This window comes from Natrix helvetica, assembly GCF_964273705.1.
Source record: "Natrix helvetica genome assembly, chromosome: 5".
NCBI classification, from domain to species: domain Eukaryota; kingdom Metazoa; phylum Chordata; class Lepidosauria; order Squamata; family Natricidae; genus Natrix; species Natrix helvetica.
The window spans coordinates 144,181,804-144,205,003 of record NC_138551.1 but is presented as its reverse complement, the minus strand read 5'-3'; the positions used below and the strand labels follow the sequence as shown (position 1 = coordinate 144,205,003).

Here is a 23,200-nt window from a genome sequence, read left to right as displayed (position 1 = left end):
TTGCATCCGAAACAGGCCGCATGGTGACTCCTGGGAGGGTAGAGATGGGAGGGGCAGGGCAGACCCAGAAAGGGGTGGGATGTGGAGGTTCTCCGAACCGGCCATAACGTTAGCTACGGGTTCTCCTGAATCGGGGCGAACCCATAGCAGCCGAAACCTGAATTGAAGGCTACTTCCTGCCAGGTTAGGTTCTCACCTCCCGGAAGGGCACGGCGAAGGTGGTTGGCTCCCCGGGCAGAGGGGTGCTGGTAGCCACGTGTTCCAAGAAAATGCCGTTTCCCTGGATCACAACGTCGGCCTGGTCACGCAGCAGAGGGGAGCCGGGGTAGGCATCGTGGCTGATGGTATAGCGTAGCTCTCCGCCGTACGAGGTCACCTGGGGATGGAGCAGAGATCAGTCTCGCCGCTGGTTGCCCCTCAAACTCTTCCACCGGGGGGGAGCCCCAGGATTGAACTCTGTACAGGTAGCCCCCCCAGGTATGACCCTCCCCCCAACAGAGCCCCAATTTTGCCAAATGAAACGCTTCTCAAGTGAGCCTTGACCATTTTACGGGCCCGTTCTTGTCATCGTTTGAATCGCGACGGCCGGGAAGCGAGTCGCGCGGTGGTTCAGCGAGTCTGGTGGATTTCCCCATGGGCTCTGCTCGTCAGGAGGCCGCAAAAGGGGGAAATCACATGACCCCAGGGACGCTGTGACCGTCATAAATAGGAGCTAAGTCGCCAAGAGTAGGAATTTCGATCATGAGGGTACTGCAATGGTCGTCAATGCGAAAACCGGTCATAAGTCACTTTTTTAGCGCTGTTGTAACTTCGAATGGTTGCTAAACTTACAACAACTGTTGTAAGTCGAGGACTGCCTGCGTTTATTTTTATCATGAAACTTATTTGATGCCCATCTTGTAACCAACAACTCTGGGCATCTGTAGAAGTCACTTAAAGAACAATCTAACAGTCTGGAGGGTTCTGAGCGAGGCTCCCCAAGAGCCTGAAGCAAACTCCTTGTCCCGACAAAAACCCCTTTTATTAATTGACTGTGAATTCTGCTCATTCACATCCAGCAAAGTTTTTCGAGGGAGGATTTACGGTCACGGACCTTATCTGGCTTGGAGAGCTGCCAGGTTGATATCTGCAGAACTTGGCCAGGAGTCTCGGAGAGTCAGGAACCAATGAAGCGAACTAATGGTCTCCTGCAAGCTCCACTCCCCTTTCACCCCTCTTTTATTTCCTCTGGGAGGGGCCATTCATTGTCCACCTGTGGCCTTACTCCCAAGTCGACCCCTATTCTTTAGCTGTTCCCTTCGTCTGGCAACTCTGTGCATGCGCACACTGGGAACAGGCTCCAGCAGTTCTTCTGCCTCACTGATGTCTGACTTCGAAGGCAGCTGATAACTGGCATACCCCTCTCTGCCTCCGACACAGAGCCTTCCCCAGACTCCAGGACTGGCCCATGTTCCTCCCCAACCTCCTCACTGTCCAAATCTGCCACCAGCTCCACTGGCCGCTGGCAGGTCACAACAGATCCCACCCGGCATCTGAACCCCTGTCCCGCCCTTCTCATCCCCCCCAGGGCACCTTGTCTCCCCTGAAGCGCTCGGGCAGCAACCAGTAGTAGACATCCCGTGGCAGAATGTGGAAGGAAGAGAAGGTGAGCTCCGAGCCCCCTGTAAAGCTGATCCCTTCGCTGACCGTCCGGGTGTTGGCGGAGTTGGCAAGACTGAACTGCCCTCTCTGGGCATCCTCATGAGCCAGCTGCACCTAGAGCCAGGAGCAAAGTTGGGGGGATCAATTGCAGAAAGGGCTTCGGAGGAAACTTCAGTGTTGTGCCTTCCTGGGGGTGCCCGTTCCCCTCCCCCACTCCTTGAAGGAATCCGCCCCAAGTGCTCTACCTGATCTCTGTTCCAAGAGGAGCTGGCGCACTGGCGTGAGACCCCCATGCAGAAGCAGCGGAGACAACCCTCGGGGTTCCCGTGGCTCAGGTGGAAGCTGCCCGTGGCACACTCATTACACGATCGCCCTTGGACGTTGGGCTGGAGAGAGGGAGAGAGAGAAAGAGAGCGGGAGAGAGAGAGAGAGAGAGAGGGAATAGAGGGGGGAGAAGGGGGAGGGAGAGAGTGAAGGAAAGTGAGAGCGAGGGAGAGGGAGAGAGAGAGAGAAAAGAGAAAGAGGGACAGGGAGGGAGGGAGGGAGGGAGAGAATAGAGAGAGAAGGAGAGGGAAAGGGAAAGAGAAGAGAGAGAGGGGAGGGAGGGGGAGAGGGAAAGGGAGAGAGAAGACAGTGAGGGAGGGCAAGAGAGAGGGAAAGGGAGAGCAAGGGAGAGGGAGAGAGAGAAAAGAGAAAGAGAAGGAGAGAGAGAAGAGAGAGGGGGGAGAGGGAAAGGGAGAGAGAAGAGAGGGAGGGAGAGAGAAGAGAGAGAGGGAGATGGAAAGGGAGAGCAAGGGAGCGGGAGAGAGAGAAAAGAGAAAGAGAGGGAGAGAGAGAGGAGAGAGGGAGAGGGAAGAAAGAGGGAGAAGAGAGAGAGACGGTTCACATGGGGTGCCAAAACAGTGGCCGGCTCTGTAAACAGCCTCCGCCCTAAACCCTGGCTGCCAAACGGGAATGGCTGAGGTCACCCAGCCACCTTAAGCCAAGCAGCCTGCTTGTGTTGGCTCCCCGTCAGCCTTTCCACACTCCGGGAATTCCCCCCTGGACCACCTCCCCAGAATGAGGGGGTTATGCCAGGGGTGAGATTCAGCCAGTTCAGATTAGTTCGGGCAAACCGGTCGTTCCAGCGATCAGTTAGCCCCGCCCACATGCCCCTGCTCTATTCCATCCTATATTTCCTTTGTTTGAGGTCCAGCTGATTGGCGCGGCAGAACGGATTGCTGCGTCTCAGCTGTTTTACTCACCCAAGCTGCCGGAAAAGGTCAGATTTAGTGCTGATTTCAAATGCAATGTGCACGTGTGTGAAGTGAACTGGTTGTTACACCGGCTGAATCCCACCACTGGGTACTGCCGGTGGTGGGATTGAAACGATTTAACGACCAGTTCTCTGCCCTAATGAGCAGCTGGGTAGGCGGGGAGCGATGGTCATGTGACCATGTGTGTGTGCAGTGACGTGCGGTGAGGTTTATGGCTGGTGAGGCTGGTGACGTCATCAGCGTGAGCCGTGGTCCCCTTCATGTTGACTCAGGAAGGCGGGGAATGGGACCACGTGTGCAGGAGGCTGAAGCTGCCTCAGCCTCCTGCACACGTAGTCCCATTCCCCTCCTTCCTGACTCCTGAGTCAACATGAAGGGGACCACGGAGCACGCTCCGCGGGACCGCAGCTCACGCTCCGCGGTCCCCTTCATGTTGACTTAGGAAGGCGGGGAATGGGCCCATGTGTGCAGGAGGGAGGCTGAGGCTAGAGGAGCCTCCTGCACACGTGGTCCCATTCCCGACCACGTGTGCGGAAGGCTTCTCAGCGCCTTTCCCCCCTTTTTTTTATTTTCATGATGAGAGCGGTGAGGCTCTGCCTCCCCTGCCTCCCCTGACTGCACGTCCCTGTGTGTGTGGCCACGCAGGTCGATGGGCATTTCGCCGAGCTGTTACAATGTAATGAGGGTTAACCGGAGAGGCGGTTTCTGTAAGTAGGACAACAAAGATTAGGCTAGAAACAACAGAATGTTTCCTTCCTGCCTTCCTTACAGGATTAGCCCTGTAAAGTGGGGAAAAAACAAAAGGAGATTTCTTCCAGCAACCGGTTCTCCAAACTGCTTAGAAAGTTAACAACAGGTGTCCCAAATAGGTGCGAACTGGCTGAATCCCACCACTGGGTTCTGCCAAGCAGATTTCTACTCTGCAGCGCCAAACCCTTTCTAATATTTTAATCTCACGCCCTCTTGGATTCAGACGTTCGAAAAGGAAACAAGGACCCAGAGGACAAGATTGGCTCGGCACAGCTCTTTCCTGAAGTGGGACTGGTGTGTGCTTGCACGTATATACACATTTGGAATTTCAGCATCCAAAGTCCAAATACAGAAGCCCCCCCTTTTCATTTGGCTGAACCACAAATCCACTTCACTATTCCAGAGGTACCAACCTCTTGAGGAAGAGCTGGGTGTGGATGTGTGGGTGTTTGTGTGCGCGCGCAGCAAACTGCCTCCTTTCCTAAGGCGATGCTCCATCCCCCAGTGCCATCCTCTTACCTTACAGCGGCAGCCCCCATCTGAGGCCTTCCTGCCCCCTCGCTCGTCACAGATGACCTCCTTCCCTACAGACAGAGAGAGAGAGAGAGAGACAAGGCACCTCCTTCAGGGCCGGCCTAGTTTACACTACCTGTCAGGGTAATGACAATTTAATAGCTGACCAGCTGCTTTAAAGGCTATAAACCGAGATGATGACATGAGGATGAGTCAGAAGGGTTACTATCACTTTAAGAAACTGTATATGTATATGTATATGTATATATGTATGTATGTATATGTATGAATGTTGAATTTGTGCTGATAAATAAATAAAGGGAGACTAGTATAGATCTATTTCAAGCTATTTAGCTCTCATCAGCTGGCCATACCCTTACTGGGATTCGAACCTGGGCTGTATTACATATTAGGCGGATGTATTAGCCAGTAAGCCACAGGCTCTCCTCCTTATCAACTGTTCGAATCCCAGTAAGGGTATGGCTAGCTGATGAGAGCTAAATAGCTTGAAATAGATCTATACTAGTCTCCCTTTATTTATTTATCAGGACAAATACAACACAAATATAAAAACATTAAAAATATGGTTTTCTGCCTGGATGGTCTCCTGCAGTGAGCCGATAGACAGAAAGGGGGAGTAGTGAGTTCCCTCCCATATTTGGGCATACCAGGGGTTGTAACACAAATATATACATACATACATACATACATACATACATACATACATACATACATACAAACAAACAAACAAACAAACAAATAAAAGGGAGGCTATGTGAGGGTGTCTCTCTCTCCTCGTGTTCTATCTCCATTGTGGTTCTTGTTAAAATATTCATGACTGGGAGAGACATGGGAATGAGGTCAGCCGATAAATAGGCATAGCAACTAAGTCAGCCAATGGGAGCTTAAACAGAGCTGAATCTGTGCAAAGAATTGAAACAGAAACTTAAGCAGTCTGTTGCTCTGAGAAGTAAACAAGCAGTCTGTCTGGGCTTGTCTGCTGAAATGGAGCTAACGGCTTGTGTTTGCCTGTAACTCTCCTACCTTGTGTTTACTTGGGAAAACCACCTGTTGGTATTGTACATTGATTCATCTATTCTTATGTATATATAGAAGTGAAGGAATCCTGCTGCATCGGTTATCTGTGTGTGCTTCTGGATTTGAGTTTAAGCAACAAAATCTTACAGTTCTCCATGTAGAGTTGAAGATTGATTGATTGCCTGGTATTTGCCTAAGACGTGTATATAGGTATATGTAAGTCCTGTATATAAACCACAATTTGAAAGACAAAACCTCTGTGTACTGTATTTTGCTCCTGGGTTGTCTCAAAATAGTAGTCACACTGTGCACACCCTGACACTACCCCTCTGTGGGATTTGAGGCTGGCTGTGGAGGATGGGGAGGCCAAGGAGCCGGTCTCCAGGAGAAGGGTTTGCTCCCAGATGGGGCAACAAGAACAGCCGGAATAAAAGCAGAAATTTCATACCAGCAGGACGAAGGCTTTCTCGACATCCCACCCCCTCTCCTTGAGGGCGTTCAGTCCCGCTGGGCCTTCAGGGACTTTGAAATAGCCCTTTGGGATCCCAAGGAGGTTACCTGGAATCTCGGTTTCTCCTCCAATCGGCACACACTTCCCGCCTGGCTGGATGGGGTTGCCTTTGTAGCCAGGAGCACACCTGGAAAGAGCAGGGATGGACAAGGCCAATCAGAGGCCACCACCACCCCCATCTCGAAAGGAAAGCCCTCCCTCTAGAGGTGGTATTCAGCAGGTTCTGCCCAGTTCTGGAGAACTGGTAGCAGAAATTTTAAGTAGTTGAGAGAACTGGCAAATACCACCTCTGGCTGGCCCTGCCCCATCTATTCTCTGCCTCCCGAGTCTCCAGCTGATCGGGACAGAATGGGGATTTTGCAGTATCCTTCCCCTGGATTGGGAGGGAATGGAGATTTTACACTATCCTTCCCCTGGAGTGGGGAGGGAATGGGGATTTTGCAGTATCCTTCCCCTGGAGTGGGGAGGGAATGGGGATTTTGCAGTATCCTTCCCCTGGATTGGGAGGGAATGGAGATTTTACACTATCCTTCCCCTGGAGTGGGGAGGGAATGGAGATTTTACAGTATCCTTCCCCTGGAGTGGGGAGGGAATGGGGATTTTGCAGTATCCTTCCCCTGGAGTGGGGAGGGAATGGGGAGTTTGCAGTATCCTTCCCCTGGAGTGGGGAGGGAATGGGGATTTGCAGTATCCTTCCCCTGGAGTGGGGAGGGAAGAGGGATTTTGCAGTATCCTTCCCCTGGAGTGGGGAGGGAATGGGGATTCTGCAGTATCCTTCCCCTGGAGTGGGGAGGGAATGGGGATTTTGCAGTATCCTTCCCCTGGAGTGGGGAGGGAATGGGGATTCTGCAGTATCCTTCCCCTGGAGTGGGGAGGGAATGGGGAGTTTGCAGTATCCTTCCCCTGGAGTGGGGAGGGAATGGGGATTTTGCAGTATCCTTCCCCTGGAGTGGGGAGGGAATGGGGAGTTTGCAGTATCCTTCCCCTGGAGTGGGGAGGGAATGGGGAGTTTGCAGTATCCTCCCCCTGGAGTGGGGAGGGAATGGGGATTCTGCAGTATCCTTCCCCTGGAGTGGGGAGGGAATGGGGATTCTGCAGTATCCTTCCCCTGGAGTGGGGAGGGAATGGGGATTCTGCAGTATCCTTCCCCTGGAGTGGGGAGGGACTGGAGATTTCGCAGTATCCTTCCCCTGCCACACTCATCAAGCCATGCCACACCTACCAGGCCACGCCCACAGAACCAGTAGTAAAAAAATTTGAATCCCACCATTTCCTCCCTCGGATATGTCACCTGGCCATAACCTCATCCCCCCTCCCCACGCACCTTAGCACAACAGAGCTGCTGCAGCCCCACACTCCTGGGGTGGGGCAAGAGGCAAGAGCTCTGTGCCTGTTACCTTTCACAGCGGCGTCCGGTGTAGCCCGGGAAGCAGGCATCGCAGGTCGCCTGTCTGTCCGTATCCAAGAAGCAGGAGTTGGAAAACCTGCCAGAGGGAAAGCGCCATAAGGCTGGGCTGCCAGGGAGCTCTGCCTGGCCTCCGGCGAGCCCCACTGGTGCAGCTCACTCAAAGTGCAGAGGTTGCACCAGTGCAGCACCTGAAGATGGCTGTGGAAAGGTGTGTATATGATGGAAGGAAGGGAACCTGGCTTTTCTCAGGCCCTGAGAGTTTAGTTTTCTTTCCTCGAGCGAGGGGGGGGGGGACAACATTCAATAGCCATAGCACTTAGACTTATATGCCGTTTCACAGTGCCTTTAAATTCCTCTCTAAGCAGTTTACAGAGTGAGCCTCTGAAGGATGGAAGGCTCAGTCAACCTGCAGCCAATCAGGATCGAACTGTTGGCATTGGGCAGAGTTAGCCTGCAATACCGCATTCTAACCACTGGGAAGGAGGGAAAGAAGATAGCAAATAGCCCTTAGACTTATATACCGCTTCACAGTGCTTTACAGCCCCCTCTAAGTGGTTTACAGAGTCAGCCTCTTGCCCCCAACAATCTGGGTCCTCATTTTACTCACCTCGGAAGGACGGAAGGCTGAGTCAACCATGAGCCTGGTGAGATTCGAACTGCCAAATTGCAGGCAGCCGGCAACCGGCAGAAGTAGCCTGCAGTGCTGCATTCTAACCACTGCACCATCGTGGCGCAGTACAGAAATCTGGGCAGAGAGTACGAGCTGGCCCAAACACTCCACCCCCTAAACAACCCCTCCCTTTCCTCACCTGCGCGGAGCTTCGGTGTACGGGCATGGGCAAGGCCGGCACGCCGCCGGGGTGGCCTGGGTGGCATCACCAAAGAAGCCCAGCTTGCATTTGTCGCATCGTGGCCCTTCAGTGTTGTGCTGGCAGTTCTGAAGGAAGAGAGAGGAGGAGGGGCCCATGAGAGGTTAGAACTCTGCTCCGGTCCAAGAACCATTGCCTTTTAGATCTGGGACCTCGTCGAAGTTTCATGCCCTGGAGATGCCCGAACTCCATATAGATGCATTTGGGGGGGTGGCACACCAAGAAAAGGGGAAGTGTTTTGGGAAGAGGGTTGGGAAATGACAGAGGAGTAAAAGGATTTGGGGTGGATATCTGTGTCTCAGTTTTGCAAATCTTAATTTGTTTTGCCCCGCGCACCAAACAATGCAACGCCACCACTTAGCAAGGGCACTTATATGCCGCTTCACAATGCTTTACAGTCAGTGGTGGTATTCAACCGGTTCACACCACTTCAGCCGAACCGGTTGTTAAATTGCTGGCTGGCCCCGCCCTGCCCTGCCCAGCCACTACTTATTAGCCTCACACACCTTGGCTGGTGCCTTAGAGCAGGGATCCTCAAACTACGGCCTGCCGAAGCAATTAACCCCCACTGCACAGTACCAAGCCATGCCCACCTAGCCACGCCCACAGAACCTGTTGTTAAATGATTTGATTCCCGCCACTGTTTACAGCCCTCTCTAAGTGGTTTACAAAGTCAGCATCTTATCCCCAACAATCTGAGTTCTTAATTTTCCAACCTCAGAAGGATGGAAAGCTTGAGCCGGTGAGAATCGAACTGCTGGCAGTCGGCAGAATTAGTCTGCAATACCACATTCTAACCACTCCGCTGCCATGGCGCTTGTAGGACAGGCTTTGCTGCTTGAAAAGTTTCCCAGCCGTACCCCTAGGTCCGTGATGGCGAACCTACGGCATGCCTGCCATAGGTGGCACGTAGAGCCCTCTCTGTGGGCACCCCAGCCATCGTCCCAGCCCAGCTCCACCAGCACACCTCCCACCAGCCAACTGGTCTTCAGGTCTCTAGCGCGTATGTGTGGGAGGGTAGTTGCATTGCATTTTGGAGTCTTGCACGCCCCTCCCACGCCCCATTTTGGCTTCCAGGTTGATGCAGGAGGCCTTCCAGGCCCCATAAAAGGCACAGGGGACCTCCTGCACCAACCTGGGGCGCACGGTGTGTGTGTGTGCCACATTAACATTGCATTATGGGTGCAGGAGCGGGTGCACACGAGCTCTCGGCACGTGACAACAAAAAGGTTAGCCATCACTGCCCTAGGTTCTCCAGTCGGCACACCCTAAGTCTAAAGCTTGTTTTGGAGCACCCCCAAACTTTAGGGCCCACCCTGCCCCTCCCCAAGTCCTGCTGCTGAGCCACTCACCAGGCAGTATCCCGAGAAGGGGTCGCAGGAGGTGGAGTGGCCATGGCAGCTGCAGCCGGAACAGATGCCCAGGTAGGGGCCGCCGGAGACTCTCTTGAAGTGAGGCTCGCACTGCTCGCAGGAGAGGCCAGAGTAGCCCACGGGGCACCTGCAGAAGGAAGGATGAGTGGTAGCTACAACTACCAGCTGCCCCTGCCAGCGGAGACAATGGGCAATGTTCTGATCTAGGCTTCCTGATACAGTAAAAAGCACACACGTAGTCCCCAAACCCCTTTTTTTATTTCAAAGGCTATGAATTATGTTCATTCACAGCCCGTAATGAGTCACAAATAGTTTGTAAAGAGTCCGAGAGCAGTCTGTCAAAGTCTTTCGGGATAAGGCTGATAAACACCCAACTTTTATCTTCCTTGAAACGCTGCCAAAGACCTAATGGCAATTAGCTTGCAAGGTCACGCGGAGCAAAGAATCAAAACAGAGCTTCAGAATTTAAACCAACCAGCATGAACAAAGTTGCTTCCTGCAAAGGCTCATGTGCCTTTGCTCCTCTTTTATGTCCTATGGGAGGGGCCAATCACCTCCAAGCCTTACTCCCGAGTTGTCCCTTTTTTCTTTACTGTTCTTGCCTTCTCGCAGCTCTGCGCATGTGCGCACTGGGAACAGGCTCCCCCTCTGCCTCGCTCTTGTCCAACTCTGGAGGCAGCACATAACTCCCAGATGGCACTGGCCCCCTCTCTGCCTCTGATGCAGAGCCCTCGTCCGAGCCTTCCCCAGTCTCCAGGACTGTCCCATGTTCCTCCCCAACTTCCTCACTGTCCGAATCTGCTGCCAGCTGCACTGGCCGCTGGTGGACCACAACAGGCAAGGCGAGTGAGGGGGTAGTGCAAAGCTTGTCCTTGTTCTGGCTATTTTAGAACGGCTCTAGGTGGAAGCACGATTGCCCGAAGAGGTCATGGCAGGGAGTTTCAGCAGGGCATAGCCAAGCCCGATAGGTCTACTCAGAGTAAATAGAGGACAAAGATGTCTGCAAAATGGCTGTCCCGTGCAAGGAGGGAAATAATATTTTAGTGCAAAAGAATTTCTGCTGCCTGATCGAAGTAGAAGCCGTGGATCATCGGAAGGCAAAAGTTAGAGGAATCCTAAAGTGTTGTGGCCCGCCAGCAGAGCTGGCGGTAGACTCAGACAGTGAGGAGGTTGGGGAGGAACCTGGGCCAGTCTGGAGTCTGGGGAAGGCTCTGGTAAGGGCTCTGTGTCGGAGGCAGAGAGGGGTCCAGGGCCGTATGCCAGTTATCAGCTGCCTTCAGAGTCAGACATCAGTGAGGCAGACGAACGGCTGGAGCCTGTTCCTAGTGTGCGCAAGTGCAGAGTTGCCAGACGAAGGGAACAGCTAAGGAATAAAGACTGACTCGGGAGTAAAGCCACAGGTGGACGGTGAATGGCCCCTCCCATAGGGAATAAAAGAGGAGCAAAAAGGGAGTGGAGTTTGCAGGAGACAATGAGTTCAATCCATTCGGGTGAAGATCCGTTCCTGACTTCTTGCCAAGGAATTGCTGCTACAGCATGGAGTTTGGAAGATATCGGCCTGGCAGCTCTCCAAGCCTGATCAAGGTCTGCAGTTGTGAAATCTCTTAAAAGACTGTTGGCCGGGACTTTGCTGGAGAGGAATTCCTTTTGAACTAAATAAAAGTGGTTTTATCAGGACGAGGAGTCGGCTTCATGGTTTTTGGGAAGCCTCGGTCAGAACATAGAGTGGCCCTGTTCTTCCAGGCCTTAGAGGCTCCCCTTTCTATGATTGAGGGGGAGGGGGTAGACACACATTCTGTTAATCCTCTCTTCCATGTTCACCCTCTAACCCAAACAAACTGGGGAACAAGCTAAAAGCGTTATCTGACTCCAAAGCCAACTTGGTTATGGGGAATGTGTGATCCGATAGGCCCTCTTCCCCCAAACCGATTGTGGTCCTAGAGATTCCCCATAAGTAACCGCCCCCCCTGGCTGGTACCTGCACTCCTCCACATGATGCGCCACACCCAGGCTGGTGACCTCTGTGGTGGTGGTGTCCATGGCGACGTTGCTCAGTCCCACCGTGGCCATCCGATTATCGTACACCGTCTGGATCATGATGGCCTCCAGGTTCTGCAGGACGAGGAGCAGCCCCTCCCGGCTCACGGGCTCCCCGGATTCCTTCTGCCAGCTCCCCTGTGGGTATAAAACATGATCAGACTCCGCCAATCTTGCCAGTGTTATGAATTCCCCTCCCGTGGCCTGCAGCTTGTCTTATTCCTGGAGCCACGAGTCAGACCCAATGTGGCCTACTTCAAAGCTTGGTTAATGCAAGGATGAAAGGGGCCAGCTCTAGGATCAGCATCCCAAGTCCTTGGAAACACTAAAAAAATGGGAGTGTATGTCCCATTTGGCAGGGGGTGTTGTGGCCTGTCAGCCGCCGGTCCCCTCCAGCAGCCGAATCAGAGGAGGAGGAGGAGGCGCGGTGGGAGTTAGGGTTAGCATCAGGGCAACCTGAGAGCTCCAAGGGAGAAGAGGGAATGGAGCTGTCAGAGAGAGAGAGAGAGACAACGATGGAGCCTGAGCTGTCCGTCAGCCCTCAGAGGAAGAGTCAACCGCCCCCAGGTTTAGAAGTGGCTGATGAGGAAGAGGAGGAACAGCTGGATCCTATGCCTGATGCACAAATGCGCAGAAGGCAGAGGAGAGGAGAGCAGTAGTGGAAATCTATGGGCCGGTCCTTGGGACGGAAGAGCCACAACTGCTAGCGAAGCCCCACCCTAGCTCTGGGGATAAAAGGCAGAGGAGAGGAGAGCAGTGGAAATCTATGGGCCGGTCCTTGGGACGGAAGTGCCACAACTGCTTGCGAAGCCCCACCCTAGCTCTGGGGATAAAAGGCAGGGGGCGGAGATGAATAGATGTGGCGGGCAACTATTAATCTCCTTGCCGGACAGACTTGCTAGCCTGCGGTGAGAGAGAAACTTTTTACCGGGGCTGCCGGCGTTCCTAATAAAGGAATCATTGATTTAAAATACAGAGGGTTTGTCCTGTTTGGGAAACTGGGTCAGGTTTTTATCGGGTCTATCTCAGAAGACCCTCCCAGCAAGAAACAAATGTTCTCCTCCTCCATCCCGTCATCCCTGTCTCCCCTGGCACTCACCTCTGTGAAATGGACTTGGCGCCGGTTGACCACAAAGGGCTCGGGAGGTGCCTGTAGCCGGTAAAGCAGTTTCTGCCCGTTGCCCACAAGGACCACGTCTGGCTTCCGGACAGGCTCTGACTGTCCTCGGCCCAAGTGGTAACGCACTGTGTACTGGAGGGAGCCTCCGTAGGAATCCACCTGCAGGGAAAGTGGGGAAAGCTGGTTGCCTGGGGAGGGGTAAGCGGGTATACAAGAGTGCCCAGACTCTTTTCAAAATGTTTTATAGATGGCACTTCGCACCGGCAAGGTTAGTTTAGTTTATTAGACTTCTAGACCGCCCCCTCTCCCCGAAGGGACTCGGGGCGGTGCAAAGGGACTCGGGGCGGTGCGAAAAGACTTGGGGCGGTGTGAAGGGACTCGGGGCGGTGAACGTTCTAAAGCTAGAACGTATAAAGATAGATCGGCCAAATGTTGGAAAGGTAACCAAACACCAGGTTCCTATTTCCATATGTGGTGGACATGTCCCAAAACTAAAAAATACGGGTCGAAAATACATAAGACCAGAGACATTTTTCTTGGGCATCCTACCGGAAAAATACAACAAAAAGACTATATATTTGATTTTACATGCACTGACTGTAGCTAGGATCGTATTTGCACAACAGTGGAAGAGTGAGGAGAGACCCCGTCAGATGAGAGGGTGATTCAGAAAATAATGCAATGCGCAGAAACGAACAGATTAATGCTTATTATCAAGGAGAGAGAAGAAACTGAGTATTTTTTGACATGGGATGTATTTCATCAGTGGCTAGAGAATAGAAACAGAAGTTAGGAAGGAGGAGATACAAGAAGAGAAAATGGTACTCTGGAGAAAAGTTTATGATGATATTACCGTATTTTTCGGACTATAAGACCGATGTATAAGACACACCAAGATTTTGAAGAGGTAAGTAAGAAATTTATTTTTGTCCTCCCCGGCCCCCAGGAGCACTCTGCAGGCTTCAGTAGGGCTGGGGGAAGGGAAAAATGTCTGTTTTGGTGAAAAACTGGCAAAAATGGCCCCTTTCTGGGGGAGAGGCAAAAACGCCCCATTTTTGCAAAAAATGGCCCGTTTCTCACAAAAATGGGATGCAGGGGGAGGCCAAAATTAGCTGTATTCAGCATATAAGACGCACCAATGTTTCCACACTCTTTTAGGGGGAGAAAAGTGTGTTTTATACTCCGAAAAATACAGTATGTATTATTGTAATTATCTTAATATATACCGTATTTTTCGGAGTATAAGGCACACCAAAACGGGCCCATTTTTTGTTAAAAAACCTGCATGCATAGCCTTTAGGAGGCTTATAGACTACTCCTGGCGGCTGGGGGGAGGGCAAAATTGAGCAAAAAACAGCCCGTTTTTCACTCATTTCTGCCTTTCACAGCCCCCAGGAGCTCTCTAAAGCCTTCTACAGGCTCTGCGTAGCCATTTTGGTGAAGGGGCGGAGTTTCAGGAGGCAGAAAATGCTGTATTCAGCGTATAAGATGCACCCAGATTTTCAGGCTCTTTTTTGAGGGAAAAAGGTGCATCTTGTACTCAGAAAAATACGGTAGTTGTATTATAAATGTTATTGCAATGAATATAACAACAAATATGTGGACTATGAACTCCCAAATAATTGTACCCAGTTCACACACTGTTTGATGGAGATGGAAAGTATTATAAATAAAATAAATAAAACATTTTAAAAAAAGACCCAGGAGATGGGCGGGCATCCGGGAAGTGGGTGCCGTCTGCTGCCCTTGCCTTGTTCCCCAGGAACTGCTTGGGGAGAGTCCAGAAGGAGTCGTGCACCAGGAAGCGTCGCGAGAGATCGACCAGCTGGAACTCCTGCGCGCTGTGGTCGATGAGCATCTGCGTCGAGGCGAGGGGAGGCGTGCCGGGCTGATCGAGCGTGGTCACGTTCACCCCTGGGAATAAAGAGGAATTCAACAAGCCGGGTGGGTCGGTGGGAGGTGGGATAAGGAGGGCCACCCAGTCCTATCCTTGGGCAGGGGAGACTGCCCCACTGCCTCACCTTTGAAATTGTTGTGTTCATCAAATTGGAGGTGGATTTGTTGACGGTAGCGGCCGGTGCTGCGGCACGATTTAGCGACCCCAAAGCAGAAACAAGGCAAGCACTGACCGGTCTCTTCAACGTGGAAGTGCCTCTCGGGGCATGGTCCTAGATGGTGAAGGGGTGGGAGGATCAGAAACTGAGAAGCTGGGGAGGCCGCCTCACAGTGGTGAGCTGCTGCCGGTTCGGACCGGCTTGGACGAACCAGTTGCGGCAATCTCCGCCCATATCCGCCCAGGCGCAATCCCGCCCTATATCGCTGCATCCTTGATGCTGCACACATGTGCTGAAGGAGCACACGAGTGAATTGCCATGTGTTTCGATGCCGCACGCTTGTGCGGAAGGCGCACACGTGAGCGTGCTCACATTTCTGGAGCTGGGCGAACCAGTTGTTACAGAATGTGACGCCCAGCTCTGCCTCTTCACCCTGAACAAATCCCAGCGAGAACAGAAGGGTGCAATTCTCCAGCTCTGCTCCTCCTCTTGCAGCTCACCTTGGCCAGGCGTGAGGCTCAACACACCGTCCGGGATGCCGAAAACCATTCCCCGGGCATTGATGGCCTCGCAGGTGTAAGCCCCTTGGTCGGCCTCCTTGACATCTTGGATGATTAGCGTCCCCCGGCCGTTCTCGCTGGTCAAGCTCACCCTGTAGGAGCAGGAAGAACTGAGCACCCTGAAGTTTTGAGGGGGGAGGGGACGGGGAACAGTTGGGGCTCGACCAGGGCTGGCCTACCTGCGGCTGGCGGGGAGATGGCCCCAGTTGAGCCTCCAGGAGATGAGGGGGGTTGGCACGCCCACGGCCACACAGGTGAAGCGAACGGTGTCCCCTGGAGCGGCCTGGATGAACTCCTCTGGGGGAGTGATGACCTGTGGAGGGACTGGGGTGGTGGAGGAGGAGGAGGTACAGGGAGAATGGTGAGTCGGGCAGAATGAAATGTGAATTATCTTAAAAGGCACCAGGGGAGGGAAATACGGAGGGATGGCCTAGCCATACTTTAAAGGTTAGGTAAATCTTCCACTTCCAGAGGCAGCCCATTTGGAAGAGAAAGCCAATCTTTTGGAGCTTCCCGGGGGAGGAACCCCAAGAAGCCAAACCCCCTTGCACTCCCCTACGGTCACCGTCCCTCCCTCCCCGCCTGGCCTTTGCCCGCATCCTCGCACACTCACTGCAGCCGATCTCATCTGAGCGGTCCTGGCAGTCGGCCTCGTTGTCACACTGGTAGCTGGCCGGTATGCAGGTGTGGCTGGAGAGGCAGACAAACTGGTCGGGGCCACAGGTGTCTCCGGGGCCCTTGGTGGCTGCAAGGAAGGAGGAAGGAGAGGGAGGATCAACCCACTCTGCATCAGGAGTCTTTACCAGCTGCCCCTCTTGAATGGCTTCAGGGGTCCTGCGAGGCCTGAATTTGGGGCCAATTCTTTCCCAAACCCAAGATTTCGATTTCCTAGTTTTGAGCATTTGTCTCGCTTTGGCCCCTCGTGAACCCAAGATTTGCAGAAGAGATCTCCCCCCCAACCACCCCCAACCCGCCCCGCCAAGCTCTTGATCCTCACGGCAGTCCAGCTCGTCAGAGCCGTCGGCGCAGTCATTGTCCCCGTCGCAGCGCCAGAGCGTGAGAGCGCAGTGCCCGTTCCGGCATCGGAACTCATTGGGTTCGCAGGGCGAGGGAGTGCCTTGGAGGGGGGCGACAAAAGGAGAGTTACCGTTGCGGTTCTCTCTCTTTCCCACACCCTGCACGCGCAGCACACCCGCATCCCCCGGGACTCACCGCAGTTCTGTTCGTCGCTGCCATCCGGGCAGTCCCGCTCGCCATCGCAAAGATAGTCTCGGCGAATGCATTGCCCGTTGGAGCACGGGGTCTCATCTTTCTGGCAAGGCCGCAATCCGGGGAACTGTTGGGGCTTGGAGACCTCCACCCGAAGAGGCACGGTAACTGGCGCCCGGTGGGTGGTGATCGTGGAGGTGGTGGTAGGGAGCCGGGCAGTGCTGGGCGACGGGGAGGAGGTGGGCTCCAAAAGTCTCTCGAGGTCTACCGGAGCAGAGAAGAAGAGCGATGGTTAATACATACATAATTAAATATTCATTCTCTATTATAAATTCCAGATACCGTATTTTCCGGCATATAAGCTGACTTTTTAGCCTATAAAAATCATTACAAAAATTTATACACCAGGTATACGGCAAGCTGAAACTTACCGGTTCCAAGCCGGTCTGAATGCCGTTAAATACCCCTGCTGCTGTTATACTGAGCTGCATTTTCCATGGCGGCAGCACTGAGCCGGCAAATTTCACATAGCATATACCGCTACGAGCCGGCCTGCTCGGACTCTCTTGGAGTCAGGAAGGGGGGCTGATGATGTCACACCCTCTGCCAATCCAATCAGGCCTTGTATTCATTAATAGAAAATACATTGCTCGCCGTGATTGGCTGGGCGCTGTATACTGGAATGTTTTTAAATTTTTTATTTGGCGTGCCTCGGAAGAGGCGTGGTCTTATACGGCGAGTATATCCCAAACCCTATATTTTAACAGGAAAAGTAAGGGGTCGTCTTATACACCCAGTTGCCTTATACGCCGGAAAATACGGTATTAACCGCAGCTAGAATTGTATTTCCACAACATTGGAAAAGTGTAGAGATCCCTATGGATGAGGTGGTGATCAGGAAAATATTAGAATCTGCAGAAATGAAGAGATTAACATTAGCAATGAAGGAGAAAGAGCAAAAACGGAATATTATATGATTTGGGAAGTACTTTACCAATGGTTGGAGAAAAATAAAGGAGTTTGGAAATGAAGAAGGCTAAAAAAATAAATAGAAAATATATTAAGATAGAGATATAAAGAAGATGAAAAGTGTTAGTATGTGTAGGATGAGACAAATGATGTTTAAGGTTAATATGATCTAATTACCAGAAGACATTAAGAAGAAAAATTGAGAGTTTTGTCCTGTTTAATATATTATAATACTAAAGCTTAGGGAAATAATGTTAATATAAATGTGAAAGATTTGGCAAATGAGGAATGATGTGACACAGAGATATTAGTACTCAGTCGACACGCTGCATAAGGAAAGATGGAATGTTTATCTTTGTAACTGAAAAATAATAAAATTCTTTATAAAAAAGAAAAAAAAACATTTGTGATATGAATTTGAGTCCCAGTTTTACAACTTTTCTTCCCACGATGGTTAAGTGGCTTCCCTGTTGACTTTGCCTGTATGTGTATGATGAGAATAATGATGCTTAATGTTGATTTGATTTTATTACTAGAAGAAATTAAGAAGAAGAATTGAAGTATATATTCAAGAGCGAGATATAAAGGAGTGGGGGGGGGAATATAGTTAGGATAGATTAGCGAAGGTAAGGGAATAGGAAATGATACTAAATTATATTTGGGTTGGCGGAAATACCATCCCAAGGAAACATAAACTGAGATTTGAAAGAGACACCTGCAACAATAGAAAACGAAAGGGAGAGAGGAAGAGAGAATGAGAGGAAGACGGGGGAAAGAAGAAAGAGGTAAGGAGAGGAGGATGGAAGGGAGAGAAAGAGAAGGAGAGAGGGTAGGAAGGGGAAGGGGAAGAGTAGGAGAAAGGGAAGGGAAGAAGGAAGGGGAAGGAGAGGAGGAAGGAAGAAAGGAGAGAAGGGAGGGAGGAAGAAAAGAAAGAGAAAATAAGGGGAACAACAGGTGGAAGGGATGGTAAATAAAGCAACCCAAACTTTATATTATAACCTATTAAATGAAATAACAAATGCATAAGAATGACAAATGTAAAGAAGAATAAAAATTATGTGACTGTATACTTAAAATGGCATGTAAGAGAAATAAAAATAAACAAAAGTTGGGGGAAAAAGAAGAAGAAGAAGAAGAAGAAGAAGAAGAAGAAGAAGAAGAAGAAGAAGAAGAAGAAGAAGAAGAAGAAGAAAGGAGGAGGAGGAGGAGGAGGAGAAGAAGGAGAAGAAGGAGAAGAAGAAGAAGAGGAGGAGGAGGAGGAGGAGGAGGAGGAGGAGGAGGAGGAGGAGGAGGAGAAGAAGGAGAAGAAGGAGAAGAAGGAGAAGAAGAAGAAGAAGAAGAAGAAGAAGAAAAGGAGGAGGAGAAGGAGAAGGAGAAGGAGAAGAGGAAGAGGAGGAGGAGGAGGAGGAGGAGGAGGAGGAGGAGGAGGAGGAGGAGGAGGAGAAGAAGAAGAAGAAGAAGAAGAAGAAGAAGAAGAAGAAGTGGCAAAAGAGGAACGATTTTGCAAGAGATGTTTTTACCCAGACTGCACACTACGTAAGGGAAGATGGAATGTTTATTTTTGCAACTAAAAAATAATACAACGTAAAAAAAAAAAGAGGTGGAAAGTGGCAGCGGACGAGCCTGTACCCGGGTGCAGAAGGAAGCCCAAATTAGGCAGAGCGGAAGGCATGACGAGGCTCAGTGTCACACAGCTGTTCGGCTTTGCAAACCGCAAAACCACACCTGGAACTCAAACCTGACTGCCTCCGTGTTGCTCGAAAGCCGCCGCATCCAAAGACAAACCTCGCCCACCTCCCTCCCAGGAGAGGCTTAGTAAAGGCGGACTGACAGGGGATTCTGTCACGCGGAGGTCGTCACACACTCACCGCAGCCATCCTCATCAGAAGCGTCTCCGCAGTCGGGATTGCCGTTGCAGCGCAACGCTCGGGGCACACATTCGCCACTGTCGCAGGCAAACTCCTGCGGGGCGCACTCGGGGGGCTCGGGCTCCTCTGTGGGACGGAGAGAGAGAGCACAGCTGAGAAACACACCCTCGCGGCGAAGGGGACCAGGAGTCCAAAGCTGCCTAACGGGACCCAAACGCTCACCGCAGTCCAGCTCGTCCGACATGTCGTGGCAATCCGGCCGACGGTCACAGAAGTATTCGCGGGCGATGCACTCCCCGCTCAGGCAAGTGAATTCCTCCTCCGTGCAGGGCCGGATATCTGGAGAGACTGGAGGAGAGGTTGGGGTTAGGGTGGGAATCGTGACCTGACCGGGGAATGGGAGACAGAAAGACCCAGAATGCCTTTCCTGCCTCTTTGTGAAGGTGTTCGAAAGACAGCCTTTCCTTCCCCACTGAACAAAAGGCAGTTATGTGGGACAGGACTTGGGAGGGGGGAATCCCACATCTGACACCCCAATGATCTGGTTTTGGGTTCCAGCTTGTCTTGGGCATCTGCCCCCTGCCACGATCCTGGGAATGCAAAGAAACAGGAAGCAGAGTTTAGGATTTTAAAACTCGGGTGCCAAAAGCTTTTTCGAAGCGGGAGTGCACCCTTCAAACGAATACCATCAACATAAAATGGAGCTCGCTCGGAGGCTGAAATACACCAAGGAAATGAGATGAAGGGCGTGAAGTAGAGGAGAGAGGAGGGAAGAAGAGAGGGATAGGAGAGAGGGTAGGGGGGAAGGGGAGGGGAGAAAGGAGGAGTGGAAGGGGGAGAGAGGAGAAGGAGAGAGGTAAGGGAAGAAGAGAGGGATAGGAGAGAACGTAGGTGGGAAAGAGGAGGAGAGAAGGGAGGAGTGGAAAGGGGAGGGAGGAGAAGGAGAGAGGTAAGGGAAGAAGAGAGGGATAGGAGAGAGGGTAGGGGGGGAGGGGAGGGGAGAAATGAGGAGTGGAAGGGGGAGAGAGGAGAAGGAGAGAGGTAAGGGAAGAAGAGAGGGATAGGAGAGAGCGTAGGGGGAAGAGGAGGAAGAAGAAGTGGAAAGAGGAGAGAGAAGGAGAGATGTAAGGGAGAAGAGAGGGATAGGAGAGAGCGTAGGGGGGAAGAGGAGGAGAGAAAGGAGGAGTGGAAAGGGGAGAGAGGAGAAGGAGAGAGGTAAGGGAAGAAGAGAGGGATAGGAGAGAATGTAGGGAGGAAGAGGAGGAAAAGAGGAGTGGAAGGGGGAGAGAGGAGAAGGAGAGAGAATAGAGGGATAGGAGAGAGGGCGGGGGGAAGAGGAAGAGAAGAAGGAGTGGAAAGAGGAGAGAGAAGGAGAGATGTAAGGAAGAAGAGAGGGATAGGAGAGAGCGTAGGGGGGAAGAGGAGGAGAGAAAGGAGGAGTGGAAAGGGGAGAGAGGAGAAGGAGAGAGGTAAGGGAAGAAGAGAAGGATAGGAGAGGGGGCGGGGGTGAAGAGGAGGAGAGAAAGGAGGAGTGGAAAGGGGAGAGAGGAGAAGGAGAGATGTAAGGGAGAAGAGAGGGATAGGAGAGAGCGTAGGGGGGAAGAGGAGGAGAGAAAGGAGGAGTGGAAAGGGGAGAGAGGAGAAGGAGAGAGGTAAGGGAAGAAGAGAAGGATAGCAGAGAGCGTGGGGGAGAAGAGGAGGAGAGAAAGGAAGAGTAGAAAGGGGAGAGAGGAGAAGGAGAGGTAAGGAAAGAAGAGAGTGATAGCAGAGAGCGTAGGGGGAGAAGAGGAGGAGAGAAAGAAGGAGTGGAAAGGGGAGAGAGGAGAAGGAGAGAGGAAAGGGATGTAGAGACGGACGACAGAGGGAAGAAAGGAGGTAGCGATGAAGAAAGGGAGAAGAAAGTGATGGATAGGGTACAAATACGGTGTATGGAGAGCAGAGGAGCCAATAATCATTTTGGGGAGTTGAGGTTAAGACAAATTGATCTAAACATTTAACAATATAATACGATGTTGGTTAGGTGATAGTATACGTGTGGATATTTGTGATGAAAATGAAAAACAAAACACAAACTTTTATTTTTTTTAAAAAGAGAAAGATCCCATGTGCGACTCCAGCGAAAGCTCTCCCCCACTCCCACCAGGCTGGCAACCCCATGCCTTGCTCATCAGGGGAGCCGCGCCCACAAAACCTCACAGCACACAGCAAGCGTTTCGGGGAGCCACAGGCCAAGCGCAGCAAGGCGCACTTTTCGGGTAGCTTCTGGCCTTTTCAATTTTGCTCAGCGACACACAACAACACGGCAACCAGAGAAGGAACTGGGGCAGGGGTGTGTGGAGAGGAAGGCAGGCAGTGCCTACTGGACTCCTGGGGCGTGTTAGAGCTACATAGCTCTGCAGCTCCGCCCGTCCCATGGAGTCCCTGCTTGGAAACGCCATCCAGAGGGACTGAGAACGGCCAAGATCGACATGCTTCACACTCACATCCACAAGGAGCACAAGGAGAGGCGTGCAAGGAGGCCTGCAAATGCCCTGGGCAAGGAGGGAGGGAGGGCTGAGTGTGCAGGAGGAAAGGAATAAGTGGACACCCAGTTCCAGACAGAATCTGGGCGAGAAGGACAAAAGACCGGCCTTCCCCCTTTTCCTCCTTCTCCTCTTCCTCCCCCTCGTCCTCCTCCTCCATCTATGGAGCCTGAGCAGCTGCTGAAACCGGAGCCACCTTCAGGGGACAAATGTCTTCCTTGCTAAGACTCCCTTCCGGCTAAAATGCCAGGGAGGCCAAGAGCGTGTAGAGAGAAAAGTGGGAACGGCTGTCTCTCCGGGCAGTTGAATCGGTGGGCTGCACACAAGCCCCCCCCATGCACCTCTCCGGCGTCTGACTCACCTTGCGGCGCCTCAGAGATGGGGGGAGGTGGGGTTTGGGCTGGAAGCAAATTCAGAGTTAGCGGCATTGGAGGGGGCGCGGAAACACTCCCTCCCAATCTTCCATCACTACCACCAACAGCCCTGTCTACTTTCGTGCCCCGCTCCCCCTCCCTCTGGTTAAGAGTCAGCGGGCGGCTTCACCTGCTCCCAGGCGGCGGAACTGAAATCCTCTCCGGGAGGTGCGGTAAGAGGCGATGGAGCCGCTGGCCACCACGGAGAAAAGCACCTCGCGGATCTGCTCGTCGTCGGTGTTCCCTTCGGATCCCACGTCCAGCTCCACGAAACTGTAGCCATCGATCTCCCTGCGGGGTAGGGTGGATACATTTTCACAGGTCGCCCCCGAAACTACTCCCCTTCCCCACCTCTGCTGCTTTGGCAAGCGTGAACTTCTCCCTGGGGCTTCTGTAGAGGACGCGGGTTCAAATTCTGCCCCGAACCAGCTCAGATACTCACTTGATAAAAACCACGCTGACCGACTGCTCACCGGGGATCTTGAGGTATTCAGACTCCAGCTTAATAGAAAGGGGGGGGGAAACACAGTTCAGACATTTTGGGGCAGGGTGGATTTGATTTAAATCAAGTCCATTTCAATCACGATTTATTTATTTTATTTTTTTAATATATTTTTATTATTTTTACATTTAAAACAATGCAATACCGCGGAGTCGGAGTGACCATATGTTCACATTATGTACAGCTAGTTTCAACCATTAACAGTTAAACTACTTGATACATTGTCTATCCTTCTGTCCGATCACAATATATACATTTGTTCCAGTCTTGTCATCTTGTCTTACACCAATCATAAAATCTGTTCCATACTTCAAAATATTCTGATTCCCCTTTATTTTTAAGTTCAAGAGTGAGCCTATCTGCTTCTGCACAGGCCAACACTTTTCTGATTATATCAAGCTCTGATGGTGTATTTTCTTTTTTCCAATACTGTGCATAGGTTATGCGCGCTGCAGTTAGCATATGTATAATTAAATAAAGTGTATCTTTCTTAAACCCCTCTGGTGTTATGCCTAGGAGAAAAGTTTCTGGTTTAAACATAATTTGTTCTCCCACCATTTGTTCTAACCACGATTGAATCATTTTCC

At 51.8% G+C, this 23,200-nt stretch overlaps 1 protein-coding gene across 8 annotated transcripts in view; it reads right to left on the bottom strand.

Moving 5' to 3' along the window:
* HSPG2 (heparan sulfate proteoglycan 2) overlaps positions 1 to 23,200 on the bottom strand; it is a 128,068-nt gene that overhangs the window by 67,710 nt on the left and 37,158 nt on the right. For 4 of the 8 annotated variants that reach the window (XM_081954564.1, XM_081954566.1, XM_081954567.1 and 1 more), the window contains exons 5-26: positions 22,554 to 22,612; positions 22,242 to 22,402; positions 22,060 to 22,098; positions 19,399 to 19,524; positions 19,177 to 19,302; positions 16,343 to 16,603; positions 16,128 to 16,247; positions 15,744 to 15,875; positions 15,310 to 15,454; positions 15,071 to 15,222; positions 14,538 to 14,684; positions 14,267 to 14,430; positions 12,496 to 12,675; positions 11,338 to 11,534; positions 9,339 to 9,486; positions 7,927 to 8,054; positions 7,107 to 7,193; positions 5,757 to 5,836; positions 4,167 to 4,231; positions 1,887 to 2,027; positions 1,573 to 1,755; positions 197 to 376 (exon numbers count right to left, since the gene is read on the bottom strand). In XM_081954564.1, coding sequence (XP_081810690.1) covers positions 197 to 376; positions 1,573 to 1,755; positions 1,887 to 2,027; positions 4,167 to 4,231; positions 5,757 to 5,836; positions 7,107 to 7,193; positions 7,927 to 8,054; positions 9,339 to 9,486; positions 11,338 to 11,534; positions 12,496 to 12,675; positions 14,267 to 14,430; positions 14,538 to 14,684; positions 15,071 to 15,222; positions 15,310 to 15,454; positions 15,744 to 15,875; positions 16,128 to 16,247; positions 16,343 to 16,603; positions 19,177 to 19,302; positions 19,399 to 19,524; positions 22,060 to 22,098; positions 22,242 to 22,402; positions 22,554 to 22,612 — 3,021 coding nt within the window. The remainder of the gene's footprint in view (positions 1 to 196; positions 377 to 1,572; positions 1,756 to 1,886; positions 2,028 to 4,166; positions 4,232 to 5,756; positions 5,837 to 7,106; positions 7,194 to 7,926; positions 8,055 to 9,338; positions 9,487 to 11,337; positions 11,535 to 12,495; positions 12,676 to 14,266; positions 14,431 to 14,537; positions 14,685 to 15,070; positions 15,223 to 15,309; positions 15,455 to 15,743; positions 15,876 to 16,127; positions 16,248 to 16,342; positions 16,604 to 19,176; positions 19,303 to 19,398; positions 19,525 to 22,059; positions 22,099 to 22,241; positions 22,403 to 22,553; positions 22,613 to 23,200) is intronic. The other 4 variants (XM_081954565.1, XM_081954570.1, XM_081954571.1 and 1 more) reach the window with 2 other exon arrangements.